The sequence below is a fragment of the Mytilus trossulus genome, chromosome 6 (assembly GCF_036588685.1).
Source record: "Mytilus trossulus isolate FHL-02 chromosome 6, PNRI_Mtr1.1.1.hap1, whole genome shotgun sequence".
In the NCBI taxonomy this organism is placed as follows: domain Eukaryota; kingdom Metazoa; phylum Mollusca; class Bivalvia; order Mytilida; family Mytilidae; genus Mytilus; species Mytilus trossulus.
In genome coordinates this window covers 41949105-41966843 of record NC_086378.1, presented here as the reverse complement: position 1 = coordinate 41966843, position 17739 = coordinate 41949105, and the positions used below count along the sequence as shown (strand labels likewise).

General features: G+C 32.2%; 1 protein-coding gene across 1 annotated transcript in view; it reads left to right on the top strand.

The window, feature by feature from the left end:
• The window catches only part of LOC134721357 (tetratricopeptide repeat protein 12-like), a 70042-nt gene that overhangs the window by 19737 nt on the left and 32566 nt on the right, over positions 1–17739 (top strand). Inside the window, exons 4-10 of the mRNA XM_063584300.1 lie at positions 2817–2965; positions 5361–5471; positions 8151–8283; positions 9546–9734; positions 10218–10287; positions 15610–15704; positions 17131–17311. Of these exons, the coding sequence (XP_063440370.1) occupies positions 2817–2965; positions 5361–5471; positions 8151–8283; positions 9546–9734; positions 10218–10287; positions 15610–15704; positions 17131–17311 (928 nt within the window). The remainder of the gene's footprint in view (positions 1–2816; positions 2966–5360; positions 5472–8150; positions 8284–9545; positions 9735–10217; positions 10288–15609; positions 15705–17130; positions 17312–17739) is intronic.

The following is a 17739-nucleotide window of genomic DNA, read 5'->3' as shown; positions in this document are numbered from 1 at the left end:
TCTTGTAAAAAGACTTCTATGTTATATGCCAATGTTATTGATATTTGTTTTTTATGCTAAATATTGAAAGGCTGAACTAGGTTTAATCATCAGTGTCTTCTTCACTGTAATCACTGTCCTCATCATCAGAAAAATCCTCATTTTCATTCTCAGAAGAGGCCTCCTCATCATCAATGAAATCCTCATCCTCATCATCAATGAAATCCTCATCTCCATCATCAATGTAATCTTTATCTTCATCATCAATGAAATCCTTACTTTCATCACCTACTTCCTCATTTAGATCATAACTTTCAGAAGAGTCACTTTCACCATCTTCACTTTCCCTGTTATCTTCTTGCTGCTCCTTATTGTCATTGTTGTCTTTTTTGCCATTTTTTTACGTCCTTCGTCTTTCAGACGGGACGTATTATGGTATACCGTTGTCCGTCTGTCGTCCACACTTCAGACAATAACTCACATTTTATAAATATAAAAGGTACTTGGTACTCAGAAAGTGTGTTGTGAACAAGATAAAATGTATGGATGAAAAATTAAGACAACAAACTTAGTTAAATTTGAGGTAGCCTTAATAGTGCCAATTTTTTTGTGCATTTTTATTTATTATTTGGGGGGGGGGTATTTGACAGGGCTCACACTATTTCTAGTTGATCATATAAAATCATTAAAAGACAAGTTAAAAGAGCAACAGGCGTATCATGCGCTAAAGCGCAGCCCTTTATTTCTGTTGTACGGTCAGTTGATTCATCAAGCATGACTGAATAGTAGATGGAGGCTTTCATGTCTTCAATAATTTCCTCTTCCACTACCTTTGCTAGTGCAATCTGCATGTCAAGGACAGAGTCTGAGCTGGTGTATTTTGCATTTTTGGCTTTCTGAATTGCAGACACAGATTTGACACCCTGAAAAAAGTAGTAAAAAATTATTAAATTATGCATAACATAATCATCACTAAAACATAAGTATTTCAAATAATAATTTACATTTTATTTTTGTCTCATTGATAGCTACCACAAAGCAACACAATTATATTATTTAATTTATCTCTTTGACAGTTCTACGAATTTCGACATTTCGTCATTTGTAAAAAAAAAAAAAAATTCTTTATTGAATCTTTCACATTTTTCGGAATTAACTAAGTCTCAGTGACAATATACCCCATATCAAGAAAATCTATAATATTTTATTATTGAGGAAGGGACAAAGGCAATTTTTATTAAAACAAAATAAAGCAGACAATCACCACATACATGGAAATCAAGTAGATCATTGACGCCATTGTACAGTGATGTGGACAGGTTGTGTTTAGCCATCCAGTAGATGTTGGACATAGCAGCATGTTTGTCTTATTATGAGCAGTCTACTCATGATAGCATCCAAGCGGACTTTAATGTTTCTGTCACTTAAATGGATTATTTATGATAACCATTAATGACCCAATTATTGGATTATCTATACCAACAATTTATGACACCTGTTGAAAACATGAAACCATTAATTAGCTTGGGGTCATAAACTTGTCTGAAACATGTTACAAGGTAATTTTAATGGAAATTTTTTTGTACTTAAAAATTTTAAGTGACGAAATTGATTTGAAATCCTTTCGTATTTTGCGAAAATGACGAGCGCTAGCAAAATCACTGCCCCAACTGTTCAGGGTTCAACAATTGAGGTCGTATAAAGCTGCCCCCTGTAGAGCATCTGGTTTTGTTTCTGTTTTCTAATCATTTTACACATGAAACCCAAGTTGAAAATTTCGTCACATTTTTCTCAGGAACTACATTCTGAAATTTGGTTTCAGGGTTTATATAAGGCAGCTATACCTTGTGATGCATTTTCAGGTTCACTACTCAACAACTTCCTGTTTACCAAATTATTTCAGTGGGGGTGTCATCACTGAGCAGTAGCTCACAGTTTCACTTGTTATGTTAGCCTCAACCAAATGTTAAAGAACTTTTACACAATGCTTATTACCACAAAATACAGATCAAATATGAATTTTTGTGGTGTCATTTTTACCATTCTAGAGTTATGTCCCTTTACAAATGGAAAAATTGCAGAATTTTCGTTTCCATTCTCTTACTGTAAGTTTTCCTTAACCAAATGTCATGAAACTTACACAAATGCTTATCCCCATAAAACACAGATCAAGTTTGAATATATTGGTGGAGTCTCTTGGACACAATCCCCATTTATTTTAAATTAATATACAATAATTGAAAACAGATACTATGATCTAAGGCCAGAATATTGATTCTGACCCATATATATCTGGATACATTTAAGCCTTACTAAAATAAGCAAAAGTCCCTTTGTCTGTCAAACTTCTGATTTTAGTTTGAATCTTCAAAATATTTGTCTGGTCCAACTGATTTCATGAAAGCAAAAGTTGATGGATCTGTGTTAATTGGCTTAAAAATTTCCTGTGGAATAGTATTTTTCTTAAAAAAGGTTGCAGAGAAAATCTTGATTAATATAAACTTAAGTAAAAATAAAACCTATAATTGCACATGTATAATTAATCTGATAATTTCACTCATTTACATCAAATATAGGCAGATCTGACATATTATACAATTTTTGGTCTTTAATTTCATTTGTAAACAAGAATTCCTTTGGTAAATCATTGTAAAATTATGTATGAGTATTTGTTTTAAAATATTTAGTCCTGTGATTAAATTCTATTATTATAATGTCATTATTAACAAAACTGGTAACTGAGAAAAAGCTGAATGTTTCATCATTTTGATAACACTTATCTTCAGAATTTGAGCGAAATGCTTGGTTTTATTATGTGATCATCTTATTAATTTTAGAAGCTTTTATGGCAATATTAGAAGCAGATGCTAAGGAAAGAGCTGAACAGAGGAAAATCAGAGAAAAAGAAGCCAACGTTTTGAAAGAACAGGGGAATGAGTACTTTAGACAAGAAAATTATCACTTAGCTCTAACTTGCTATTCAAAGGTTTATACTCTTTGCTGAAGCATTTTGTTTTTTGTCGAGCCTGCGACTTTTGTCGCAGAAAGCTGGACATAGGGATAGGGATCCGGCGGCAATGTTAGCTCACTTCTTAAAAGCTTTATATTTTAGAAGGTGGGAGACCTGGATGCTTCATACTTTGTATATGGATGCCTCATGTTACAAATGTTTCTGTCAGTCACATGTCCAATGTCCTTTACCTCATTTTCATGGTTCAGTGACCACTTGAAAAAAAAGTTAAGTTTTTTTGTAATGTTGAATTCTCTCTTATTATAAGTAATAGGATAACTATATTTGGTATGTGCGTACCTTGTAAGGTCCTCTTGACTGTGAGACAGTTTTCACTTGACCTCGACCTCATTTCATGGATCAGTGAACAAGGTTAAGTTTTGGTGGTCAAGTCCATATCTGAGATACTATAAGCAATAGGTCTAGTATATTCAGTGTATGAAAGCACTGTAAGATGTACATGTCCAACTGGCAGGTGTCATCTGACCTTGACCTCATTTTCATGGTTCAGTGGTTATAGTTTTTGTGTTTTGGTCTGTTTTTCTCATACTGTATGCAATAGGTCTTCTATATTTTGTGTATGGAATGGTTTTAAGATGTACAGGTCTACCTGGCAGGTGTCATATGACCTTGACCTCATTTTCATGGTGGGGTTTTTCCTGCCGTGTCTCAAAAACTATATATGGTTATTGCTTAAAACTTTCTCAGAAACTATTTATGATTATTGCATATAACTTCCACATAAGACGTCGGGCGTATCATGTGCTCATGACGCAGCTGTTTATTTTTACATGTCGCGCTGTATCTCAAAAATAATTTATGATTATTGCTTAAAACTTTACACACTTCTTTGTTAAATTAATCTAAAGATCTGTATACTTTTTGGTTTTGATTCAAAATTTTATTTTGTGATATTTAGTTTTTTGTTGGGGGTTTCACATGTCCTGCCGTGTCTCAAAAACAATATATGGTTATTGCTTAAAACTTTCTCAGAAACTATTTATGATTATTGCATAAAACTTCCACACAAGACGTCGGGCGTATCATGCGCTCATGGCGCAAATGTTTATTATTTTACTATCTGACCTTTGAAAAATAAATAAGTCACCAAGATTGTTAATTTTTCAGATTCTAAAATTCTGATGATATGGTAAAGCGAATTATAAATTCTTGGGTAGTAGTCTGATTTGGAATACATGTCCTATTCAAATTTTTTGTGAGTGTTTTATGTTATTGGTGTGTCATCTTTGGCAGCTACATTGTTGGCCTAGTTCAGAAGTCTAAAGTTTTTTGTCTCGCGTACCCCAACAAAGAAGGAGAGGTTAGACTTAATGTGCAATTTGTAAACTTGGTTAGAGGTCAAATACACCTAATCGCTAATTAGTCCATTCCGGGAAAAACAGTCATTTATACAACTTCCTGTTTAGGTCACCGGTCGAAAAATGGAGGTCATCAGTAGTGAGCTGAGGAAGAAACAACTTTAGAAAGTGATCAACAATAAGCTTTGATATAGTATGATCCACTTTTTTCGAAATTAAAATTGAAGTAAAAAAAATTTTTGTTTGAAGTATTTACGGTAGTTTAAACAGGTCTTAATAAAAAAGTATCATGCATTATGAATTGGTTAATCAGAGTCCTAGATAGCTTCAACTGGATGAAAAAGTTGTGTAATTTTAGAACTTATCCAGAATGGAATAAATAGCAATTAGGTGTATTAAGGGGAACTACTTTAGTAAGTCAATGATATTTTGATGCAGATGTGTATCCATTGGTTCATCTCATTTCAGTAAATTGACCGGTAGTTGATAACACTCTTGTCCTTCAGATTTTGGATAGTTGTCTGAAAGGCAATCATACCACAATTCCTGATTTTTATATACGGTACATGTATGTGTGTGCAGAAACTTTAATATGACCATCCAGGAACAATTATTGTGCTCTCTAGCTCTGAGGATTTGAGTTAAGCTTTAATTGATCTTTTTTTCCAGTCTGTTTATGGAATGAGGGAAACATTGCAATCAGCTAACCAATATAGATTATACATACTGTTTCCAACTTTTCGTACTGTGACATAGGTTTAGATTTTTCTTAATATAAGATCTGCAAAAGAATATTTTTTCAAGTGTCATTAGTATATATCTTTGAATGCAATGAAAGAGAGGTTCTAAGTATTTCTCTTGACTGATATATTTCAATTTTAGTACTGTGAATTTGACTAGTTATTAAATCAACCTGTAGTTTAAATATATTTAAATTATAGAATCCGACAATCGTAATATTGTGTAGAAATAAAATGCAAGTGACTATAAGTGAGTGATGCATGCATGCTATTTGAACTTCTTTTACATTGTTTGTTTATTTGTGATTTCAGGCTTTGGACCAAATAAAAGACATAACAGTGTTATACACAAACAGAGCTCAGACGTTGATTAAAATAGAGAAATACAGAGAGGCACTAACAGACTGTGATTGGGCTTTAAGGGTAGATAATTTATACTACTAAGTGAGAATAAATCTTACTAATTTTGAACATATTTTTTGTAAATATCAACAAATGTTTAGAAAAACCTGCTAACCTTTGTAATGTATATAAAAAAGAATTAACAAAAGAAATGTTTTTCTTAAAATTTAACAACAAAAACCATGGTTTCAGGCTTTTTCTTGTGATTTGGTTAAATATCAGAAGTGGTTTTCTTCTAAGGTAAAAAAAAAACCACAGATCAAGTAGAAATTTTGGTGACTTCACATTGACAGTTCTTAACAAGCATTTTCATACGACCGCAAAAAATAAAAAAAAATTGTAGTTTTCAAACAATAACTTATGTTTAAGTGTATGAATCTCTCTTAAATTTAACCACAAGTTTCCATACTATGAAGGGGTGGTAAGAATTGACTTTGGATGGTTATGGCTCAAAATGTTTTCGGAACTAGGGGCAAAAAAGGTGAAAAACTAGGTATTTCTGGTCAAAGAAACAATTAAGACAATTTAAAAGCAGTGTAAGGGAGGTAATTCTAAAACATTTAACATACAATATTGGGTATGTTTTCGGATTTACCTCCCTTACACTACTTGTATATTATGTATAAAGAAATGTCAAGTTTCAGACTTATTGCAAAAAAGGGGGGGGGGTAGTTTTTTTTTCTTCAAATTTCCAAAATTCTTAACTTTTGAAAAGTCAATAGAAGAAATCTTTCATTGCACAATATTGCCCAACAGATTTGTAAGATCTTGACATTTGTTTTGTGTCAGAAACTCATATTCTGTCAAAAATTTGATGGTAATCCCAATTCAGAGCCGTAACAAGCTTGAATGTTGTGTCCAGACTTGTCCCAACTGTTCAGGGTTCGACTTCTGCAGTCGTATAAAGCTGCGCCCTGCAGAGAACCTGGTTATAGTTTCCAGACAATACCTTGTGTTTAAAAATATGGATATATCTGAAATCATACTTCAAGGTTCCATACTACAAAGGAAAGGCATGGCTTGAATATGGGGGTAATTGCTCAAAGGGGGATTCAAAAAGTTTGGGGGTTCCAATTTTTTTAAGGAGTTCAAATTTTTTTTTTTTAATTTTTAAGAAGAATCTTTAATTGCACAGTATTGTGTAATGGATTTGTAAGATCTTGACATTTATTTTGTGTCAGAAACCTATACTATGTCAAAAATTTGATTACAATCCAAATTCAGACAGAATGTTTTGGGTTCAACCTCTGTGGTCGTACCATGCTGCGCTCAGTGAAGCATTTTATTCAACCATGTTAAACTGTTAATGATTATAATGTATTCTATCTTACACCAGTGTAATCTGGAACAAAATTTTGATCAAATAAAACAAATGTACATCAGACAGATGTCATTTGACCCTTTTGTCCATTGTCATTGACCAGGAAGACAATTTTAGTATTGTAATTAAATTAAAATGAAATAAGGCAAGATATATCTCATATTTAAAAAAAGAAGATGTGGGACCAATGAGACAAAACTCCAGAAGAAACCAAATGACACAGAAATTAACAGCTATAGGTCACTGTAAAGCCTACAACAATGAGCAAAGCCCATTCCGCATAGTCAGCTATAAACGGCTCAGAAATGACAAATGTAAGACTATTCAAACGAGAAAAGTACGGGTCTAATTTTTGTACAAAAAAATAAATGAAAAACAAACATGTCAATTTTTGTAACACATCAACAAACGACAACCACTGAATTACAAGCTCCTGACTTGGGACAGACACAGGCGTGGTTAAACATGTTAGCCAGATCCCAACCCTCTCCTAACCTGGGACAGTGGTGAAACAGTACAACATAAGAACGAACTATAAAAATAGTTAAAAAAGGCTCAACTCATCAGATGAATGCAAATAGAAATACATCTAACAAAAACATGACTGTTTTAAGACATGCATGTAGACTGTCCAAATTTAATTGTGAATAATAGATCCAGTCTAAATAAATGTAATGTGTACTATAATCTTAACTTTTCAATAGACAACTTTCGAGTTGAATTCAATGCATTTCCTTCAAAAACTCTGGTTTTAGTGAACGTCATTTGTGCATTTAGGGGCAACGTCACTTCTATTCCAATGTTGAGCGAGTGGTTGGAAAACTATAATTCTATATTGTACGAATTATTCGGCAAATTGAGTTCTCAAAATTGACACTCAGCACTGCTGTCATTAGGGAAATAATAGATCCAGTCTAAATAAATGTAATGTGTACTATAATCTTAACTTTTCAATAGACAACTTTTGAGTTGAATTCAATGCATTTCCTTCAAAAACTCTGGTTTTAGTGAACGTCATTTGTGCATTTAGGGGCATCGTCACTTCTATTCCAATGTTGAGCGAGTGGTTGGAAAACTATAATTCTATATTGTACGAATTATTCGGCAAATTGAGTTCTCAAAATTGACACTGAGCACTGCTGTCATTAGGGAATTGTCATTAAGTGCCTACAGAACAACCATTATTTCTAGTTTATCCTGCACAAAGACGATCACTAAGACACATGATAAAGGTTAATAGTGCAGGGATACAGGCGATCCCCTCTATCTGGTAAATGACTTCATTAAGGGGCGTATAATTGTCGAGTTTTTTCCGGTGACGGATGAACTGGAAAGTGGTCTATTGCTTTAATTTATATATACATATGCTTTTATCTTAGTTATCACCAAACTGCATTAAAGCTCACATACACATGGGAAGAGCACACCTAGGACTGAAAGATTATAATAAAGCAAGAGATTGTTTCCAAGAGGCTCAAAAACTTGAACCAAAAATGGAAAGTGTAATCAAAGGTATACATAAATATAAAATTATAGATAATTGATATTTATTATTGTTGATAATTTTTTATACTTTTGTAACAGAATGATTTCTCTTTAGATTCAAATATAAAAAATGATCTAAATTAACTTAATAAACATTAGTTTATGAATGCATAAATGAAATATATGTGCTGATTGTTATTCTCCATTTATTTCATTTGCATCTCACTTTGTATGATTATTTGAAATAAAGTCAAAGATGGTATTCCTTTTATCCTAGCTTCTTGTTGAAATTTGAGGAAGGACCATAATTACTTTGGTCTCTTTAGAAGTAATTTCTAAAAAAAATTATAACATTGATTCAAGCTATGGTTATTAAGGATCCATGTGGACACATTGGTTGGGACCATCCAAAACTGGTGCTCACTGATCACTTTAATATTTTTAGTGAAGTTTTTTAAATTCTTGCAAAGTATATATATGGTCTGATACAAAAAAAAAGAAGAAGATATGGTTTGATTGCCAATGAGACAACTCTTCTCAAGAGCCCAATGACATGGAAATTAACAACCATAGGTCACTACAGCCATCAACAATGAGCAAAGCCCATACAGCATATTCAGTATAAAAGGCCCCAAAATGACAAATGTTAAACAATTCAAAAAAGAAAACTAACAGCCTTATTAATGTATAAAAAAATGAATGAAAAACAAATATGTTACATAGCAACAAAGGACAACCACTGAGTTACAGGCTACTGACCTGTTTTCATAGTTGAGTTTAACATTTATGTTTGCTAGATGTGATTGTAATGTGACTTTACAGTATAATAGATTATGAAAACTTTTGACTTCAGACAGTTATGAGGAATGTCTATCCAAGTAAACCTGATTAACAAAATTAAAGTTTTTCACCTATCAATGAAATTGGTTCCAAGAAAAATGATCTTTTTTAAGATTACGGTTTCTGGTAGCTGAAATTGAGAATAGAAATGGAGAATGTGTCAAAGAGACAACAACTGATCAAAGAGCAAAAAATAGCCCCATGGCCACCAATGGGTCTTCAACACAGCAAGTTACATTTAATAACTATTTGCTTAGAGTACCACTTACCTTCTTTATATGAATATTAGAACAAAAATAGTTTAAAAAAATAAAAAAATTAAGGGTTTTTGTTGTTGAGCATGATAAATGCTTGAAATTTGGACTGTCATTTGAAAAAAGTTTTAATGTTTTCTAGACACTCATGGAGAAAACAGATTATGTTTATTCCTGGATAATTTTCTGTTTTAGAATATATGTCAGAAGTAGACAGGGCTGAGGAACAAGAAAAAGAAGAAAAAAAGGTTAAAAAGTTATTTGAGAGTGGTGACAAGAATTGCTGTGGTATTGCTTATCTACTGGAGAAAGTCTTAAAACCAAATCAACTACCAATTTATTATGCAGGAGGTTTCAAACTTCTTGGCTCTGCTGTAAATAATAGTAAGTTTTACAGATTCTACCTTTGGTTTTTATTTAAATCTTTGGCTCTGAAATGTTTAGGAATTTTCATGGCATTCAATTATTACATGAGATTTTGTTTCTGCCAGTATTAGAAAAAAGAATTCAATTTTTTTTTTAATGAATTCAGTAAGATTTACACTTAAAAAATTAAATTTTTACATTGATTTTTTCTGATTTATATATAAAAGCAAAAAATACTGATATTATATGGCAAAAAGAAATTTTCAATTGAAAATTAATACAAATATTTCAACCCATTTCAAACTCTTCAGATCTTTTACCACATTTAAAATGTGTCAGAAACCTAGATAATATCATTGGATTACAAAAAGGTTTTTTTATTATCAGGTGTTATTCACTTTAAGGTAGCCAATTTATTGTATTGATGTCCATTATAAAATTGTTTTAAGTTGTCAGTTAACATCACAGGCTACAACAATTTTTATTGCATGAATATTACAGATGAAGAAAGAACACTATTCAGAACAAAAGGAGGTTTACGTCTGATAGAAGAACACTCATATTTTCAAAAGTAAGTCTTTTAACTGTAAAAGATATTTTTAAATTTATTAGACAAGATTCATGACATATTTAATGATCATGTCAGCATCTCAGGTCTACTTCTTCTTATCTTATCATGATCCTTGTTCACCAGAGTTGTGTTCAATATTGTAGCAGCTACGAAGGGCTGTGTAGATTTTGAGTACAGCACTGAATAATTAACTAGCCTATCTGCTCAAAAGATCAAGATACTGTGGATTCATTTATTTTCATGGGTACCAATTTTCGTGGATTGCTGAATATTTGCCTTTTTTGTGGATACATGTATGTAACTTTGTGGTTTGCAAAAGTCTGCATACAACCTGATAGAAAATTTGTACTTCGTTGATTATATAAATACGTGGTTCACCTGTACCCACGAAAAAACATGAAAATTGGTATCCAACTAATAATATTGAATCCACAGTAGCTTTAAAACATAGATAGATATATAGGCATTTGCTGCTATATATGAGCTGCTACAATATTGAAGGTAACCCCGTTGGTGGATTTGAAGTTTGTATATACAAATGTACATCAGCTTATTCTATATTAGTACATGTACATTTGAAGCAAATATCAAGTCACATGCTTTACAGATTCACTGTAGCGGAGGTACATTAAGTTTTACCCTTGTCCATCTGTAACCGCCATACTTCTCAAAATTGGTTTCTGTTCTCTTCCTTAAGTTTGCCTTAACTAAATGTTGTGAAACTTATACACAATGCTAAATACCACTAAACACAGATCAAGTTTGAATTTTGTTGGCGTTCCTTCTACCTTTCTAGAGTTATACCCCCCTTCACAAAAGGAAAAATTGCTGATTTTTATTTTCCATTTATGGGCATTATGTTTTCTGGTCTGTGCGTCCATTCGTTCATCTGTCTGTCCTGCTTCAAGTTAAAGTTTTTGGTCGAGGTAGTTTTTATACGCCTGGGACGGTATGGTTTACCATTGTCCGTCCGTCGTCCACACTTCGGACAATAACTCAAAAACACTTTCACCAATTTCCATGAAACTTTGGTGATTGTTTATATCTATTGACGTAAGCTCCCTTTCGTTTTTTTTTAATTACAGATTTTAAGTTTTGGATTTATGGGGCTTTATTCATAAAAAAGGGGGGATTTTCAACACTTCGGACAGTAACTCAAAAAGGCTTTCACCAATGTCCATGAAACTTTGGTGAATTGTTTATATCTATTGATGTACATGTAAGCTCCCTTTCAATTTTAATAAATTTCAGATTTTAAGATTTGGATTTATTGGGCTTTATTCATAAAAAAATTTGTAAGGGTTCCGTGGAACCCAGTGTCTCGCCTACTTTTGCTGTAAATTGCAGGCTAAACAAAAATGAGGAAAAAAATCAATAAAAATATTCCTCTTGATACTATCTTATGATTGTAAGAACCTTCTGTCCAAGTTTGGTAAATATCTAGGATAGTTAATGAATCTAATAAATGTTTTGAAAACTTTAACTGCAGACTGTATGTAATGTTAACTGGAAGAAAACCTAAGTCTATTTAAAAGTAAAATACAGAAAAAATTGAGTTATTTTTTTACAAAATTTACTTCTGGATACTATCTTATGAACATAAATAAGCTTCTGTCCAAGTTTGGTACAAACCCAGGATAGTTTAAGAAAGTTATTAAAATTTTTAAAACTTTAACCACAGAGTGAATGTAATGTTTCCCCGCAGAAAAACTAAGTCCATTTAAAAGTAAAATATGGAAAAAATAAATTAATTTTTTTACAAAATTTACTTTCGGATACTATTTTATGATCATAAACAAGCTTCTGTCCAAGTTTAGTACAAACCCAGGATAGTTTAAGAAAGTAATAAAATCCTAAAAACTTTAACCACAGAGTGAATGTTATGTTTCCCTGCAGAAAAAACTAAGTCTATTTATAAGTAAAATACGGAAAAAATGGAATTTTATTTTTACAAAATTTACTTCTGGATACTATCTTGTAATCATAAACAAGCTTCTGTCCAAGTTTGGTAGAAATCCAGTATAGTTTAAGAAAGTTATTTAAATTTCAAAAACTTTAACCACAGAGTGAATATTTGTTGACGCCACCGACGACGACGGAATGTAGGATCGCTTAGTCTCGCTTTTTCGACTAAAGTCGAAGGCTCGACAAAAAGGGGTTAGTCGAAGGCTCGACAAAAAGGGGGATTTCCCTTATCATACCTTGTCCTTTGTAAAATCTTAAGTTCAATTTAAAACATTAAATTTCTTGTAAAAAATAGGTTCCATGAATGTCATACGTTTGTACTATTATTGAATGGTTGCAAGGATGAAAGCACATTAGCAGTCCCTGAGATACTAACTGTTCCCTGAGGCATATATCATTTTATGATTACATTTTTACTATCAAAGCTATGGATGAAAATCAAATACTGTTTTTGCATATAGGATGTTTTACTCTTGTTAAAATTGGTTGCAATTGAAATCACAAATGATACCTTAGCATCACAGCTTTTTTATAGAGTTAGGTTTCAGTGGAAGGGTTGAGCGCAATAAAAAATGTTATAAAACATAACTAGTCTACAATAGCACATAATAAGTGAACAAGTGACAACATAAAAATCCTAACATGTGACTAAATATTCCTTAAATGTTAAAGGGTGTCATTTTATGGGGAAAATAAGGAAATCAAGTCTCCTAAACATTTATCAATATGATCATCTTGTGAATATTCTAAACAATAAAAAGGTTCAATCAATATACCCCAAGAAATTTACCTTCTTTCAAACTACAATGTACTATAAAATTTGGAAATCAGCCATAGAATTACTAAAACCCATAATCATTTATTACTTTCCTTATATTGCATTGAAGAATTCTATGTTATATGCCAATGTTATTGATATTTGTTTTTTATGCTAAATATTGAAAAGCTGAACTAGGTTTAATCATCAGTGTCTTCTTCACTGTAATCACTGTCCTCATCATCAATGAAATCCTCATCCTCATCATCAATGAAATCCTCATCTCCATCATCAATGTAATCTTTATCTTCATCATCAATGAAATCCTTACTTTCATCACCTACTTCCTCATTTAGATAATAACTTTCAGAAGAGTCACTTTCACCATCTTCACTTTCCCTGTTATCTTCTTGCTGCTCCTTATTGTCATTGTTGTCTTTTTTGCCATTTTTATACGCCCTTCGTCTTTCAGACGGGACGTATTATGGTATAACGTTGTCCATCTGTCTGTCCGTCCGTCGTCCACACTTCAGACAATAACTTGCATAAGCTCCCTTTCCATTTTATAAATATAAAAGGTACTTGGTACTCAGAAAGTGTGTTGTGAACAAGATAGAATGTATGGATGAAAAATTAAAACAACAAACTTAGTTAAATCTGAGGTAGCCTTAATAGTGCCAATTTTTTTGTGCATTTTTATTTATTATTTTGGGGGGGGGGGGGGTATTTGACAGGGCTCACACTATTTCTAGTTGATCATATAAATTCATTAAAAGACAACTTAAAAGAGCAACGGGCGTATCATTCGCTAAAGGGCAGCCCTTTATTGATGAAGTTAGAGTCCAATCAACTTGAAACTTAGTACACATGTTCTTTATGATATGATCTTTCTAATTTTAATGCCAAATAAGAGATTTTACCCCATTTTCACAGTCCACTGAACATAGAAAATGATAGTGCGGATGGGGCATCCATGTACTCGGGACACATTCTTGTTTTGTTTTAGTTTGCCCCACCCAAATCTTATGTAACTTATACACAATGCTAATTACCACAAGATCAGGTCAGATCAGCTTTGATTTTTGATGATGTCACTTCTACCATTCTAGAGTTTGCTTCTTTCCAACTGATTAAATTGCTGATTTTTTTGTTTCTGTTCTATACTTTAGTTTGCTTCAACCATATTCTATGAAACTTATAAACTATGCTAATAACTACAAAACACAGATCAAGGTTGAATTTTTGTGGCGTCTATATTACCGATCTGGAGTTATGCCTCTTTATAAACGGGAAAGGTGCTGAAATTTTTGTTTCTGTTTCTCTAACTTTAGTTGGCCTAAACCAAATCTCATGAAACTGATGCACAGTGCTAATCACCACAGATAATATTTGAAGTTTTATGGCGTCACTTTTACAGTTGAGCTTTGACACTTAAAAAAAAGAAAAATGAAACTTAATTACCACAGATCATTTTAGTTTTTATGTGGTCACTAACATTCTAGAGTTATGCCCTTTACATTAATGTAAAAATTGATGAATATTTTGTTTTCGTTCTCTAACTTTAGTTTGCCTGACTTTAATGTTATGAAACTTAAACAAAGTAAAAATTTATGTAGTGTCACTTTTACAGTTCCTGAGTTTTGTCCCTTTACAATATATGCAAGCGGGGCATCATCTGTGTCACGTAGACAAATTCAACATTTTTATTTATATCACATTGAGATGTGCAGTAAGTACATTTCTGATAATAATAGCTAAACATTTTGAACTCCTGACCCATATACATTTGAAGAAGACCATATGGACACGAAATTACACTTTCACTGAAGTATGAAGATTTTTTTTACCCTGCTTCAAAAAAGTAGGGGTATACTGTTTTACCTCTGTCTGTCCGTCCATCTATCCATCCTTCAGTTTGTCCGTCATTCCATCCATTAGAATGTCCATCCATTCAAATGAATGTTTTTCATTGCATCACACGGTAAAACTTGCTCACATATACCCTGAAACCAAATTTCAAAAATCCTTGTGAAATAAACATGAAAAATGATACAAAAATTTTCACCTTGGATGTCATGTGTAAAATTATGTAAATGGGTTATGTGTACCTTGTACATATCAGTCTGGCATGTTTTATTTGACCTTGACCTCATTTTTGTGGTTCTTTTCTTCATGTTAAGTTTTTGTTTTGAAGTCTGTTTTTCTTACACTATTACCAATAGGTGGACTATGTTTGGTGTATGGAATGATTGTAAGGTGTACATGTCTGTCTGGCAGGGTTAATCTGACCTTGTCCTGATTTTCATGATTTATTTATCAATGATCAGATTTCCTGGTTAAGTGGTTAAGTTTTTTTCTTAGATCTGCAACATGTCTATATTTAAAGCATATTTGGTGTTTGGAATGATGGTAAGTTGTACATGTCTTTCAAGTTGGGCTTATCTGACCTTGACCTCATTTTCTTGGATCAATCTAAGTTTATGTGATAGTTGAATGAAAGCTTTATATTTAGGACTATCAAAATAATATCAATGGTTAGGACAGAAGGCAAGACATTTTAGTGTGTACACTCTGGTATTATTACATTAACTTATTTTTAGGTGTTTTGCTGCATCTCCAAGGAGCTTATCTCAGGAAGAATTAGACATGTTAACAGCTGGTATAGATATGTTCAATAAAGCATGCATTGACTGTGGTAGGTTTATTTAAGGTTGTCACATCAGAAAGAATCATTTAAAATCATACAATTATCTACTGTAAATTTAGATATTTTGATTGAAGTCATATTTTTATGCCCCACCTACAATAGTAGAGGGGCATTATGTTTTCTGGTCTGTGCGTCCGTCTGTTTGTTCGTCTGTTCGTCTGTCTGTCCGTTCGTCCCACTTCAGGTTAAAGTTTTTGGTCAAGGTAGTTTTTGATGAAAAAGTCTAATCAACTTGAAACTTAGTACACATGTTCCTTATGATATGGTCTTTCTAATTTTTAAGCCAAATTAGACTTTTGACCCCAAGTTCATGGTCAACTGAACATAGAAAATGAAAGTGTGAGTTTCAGGTTAAAATTTTTGGTCAAGGTAGTTTTTGATGAAGTTGAGGTCCAATCAACTTGAAACTTGGTGCACATGTTCCTTATTGTATGATCTTTCTAATTTTAATGCCAAATAAGATTTTTTACCCAAATTTATGGTCCATTGAACATGGAAAACGATAATGGGAGTGGGGCATCCTTGTACTTTGGACACATTCTTGTTTTCATTCAGTTCCCAAGGTTAATGTGCCAATAATATAAACACTATAATAATATAAATAAAGATAAATGCAAGAAATTTAATATTCATAAGTAAAACATAACATAATGATTATTAGAATAAGAACTTTACCCTGTAGATAAAATTCCAATATTTTGACAAGACTCCTTTTGGAAAAGATTCATGTGAATTTTTGTAAATATATTTTAGGTACCAAAAAGATGTCTTCTAATTTAGGAGTTACGGCTGAACTTGGTAGATAACCAAAAGTATAAATTTTTATGCCCCACTTAGGGGCATTATTTTTTTTCTGTCTGTCCTGCTTTCAGGTTTTAAATTGTTGGTGAAAATGACTAGCATGAAACCATTCAAACAGGAAAATGATATATTTTAGACTTCTCAGGAATGCATTGCATGAAAACACTTTAGCTTGAATGAAAATATAACAAACTAAACAACTATATGAATATTCTAAACAGAAATAACAGAAATACCAAGAACTTGCAGTCAGAATTACACAATGTTGGTCTGACTGCAACTTAGAGTAACACCTTTAATTTTAACATATTTTAATACATCCATATCATACCTATCACGTAAGCTAAATACCCAGTTAATGCACAGGTGTAGTTGGGGCTGGTGGGTGGGATAACTGATTGTAATTGCATCAAATACAACGATGCTTCCTCTCAATTCATCAACAATACTCTAACCCCCCTCTAGGGCACTATTCCTACTAAGCTAAAAATAGATGTTATGTAATTTCCTAAGAATAAACTAGATACCTGCCTGCTGAAATCATTGATAACAGATACATTGTATTGTGTATAAACTATAATTTAATAAATCAAATTTCCTTATGTTTTTTCAGAAACAAACCAACAGTTGATTGTAACATCCAATGGATTTCCAAATAAATTTTTAAGATTTTTAGAAGTAAACATAAAAAGTAATGGAAAAGTAATGAAGACAGCATGTATTAATTTCCTGAATACAGTTGCATTGACAGAACTTGGAAGGTCGACTGTTATCCTCACATTCAATATGACAAGGTAGGTAAAAATTATTGCACAACGTCAAAATCACAGTTATTTGTTAGGATTATATATCTATAATTCTAAATAACAAGGTCCAATTTGTTAGCTATCATGACGTAAAAAGGATGAATGAAGGAATTCAACTATATGAATCATTTGTTATGCCCGTGTGTGTAGTGATGTCATATATTTTAACTAACGTAATCAATGCATCACTTGTAATCATTAGGTCAGGGATTTCGTTACCATAAATTACTTAAAACTTTTACCAAATTCTTTCATAGATTCAAAGATTTGATAAGAATATTTGGCTTTACCTGTAAAAAACTTATTAACTCATTGAACTTTTAAACAAACTTATTAATAAAGGTTATATTACCAATGTTGTAATTAGATCTCTGAATATAGTTACATTGACACAAATATCGATTTTGTCATCAGCA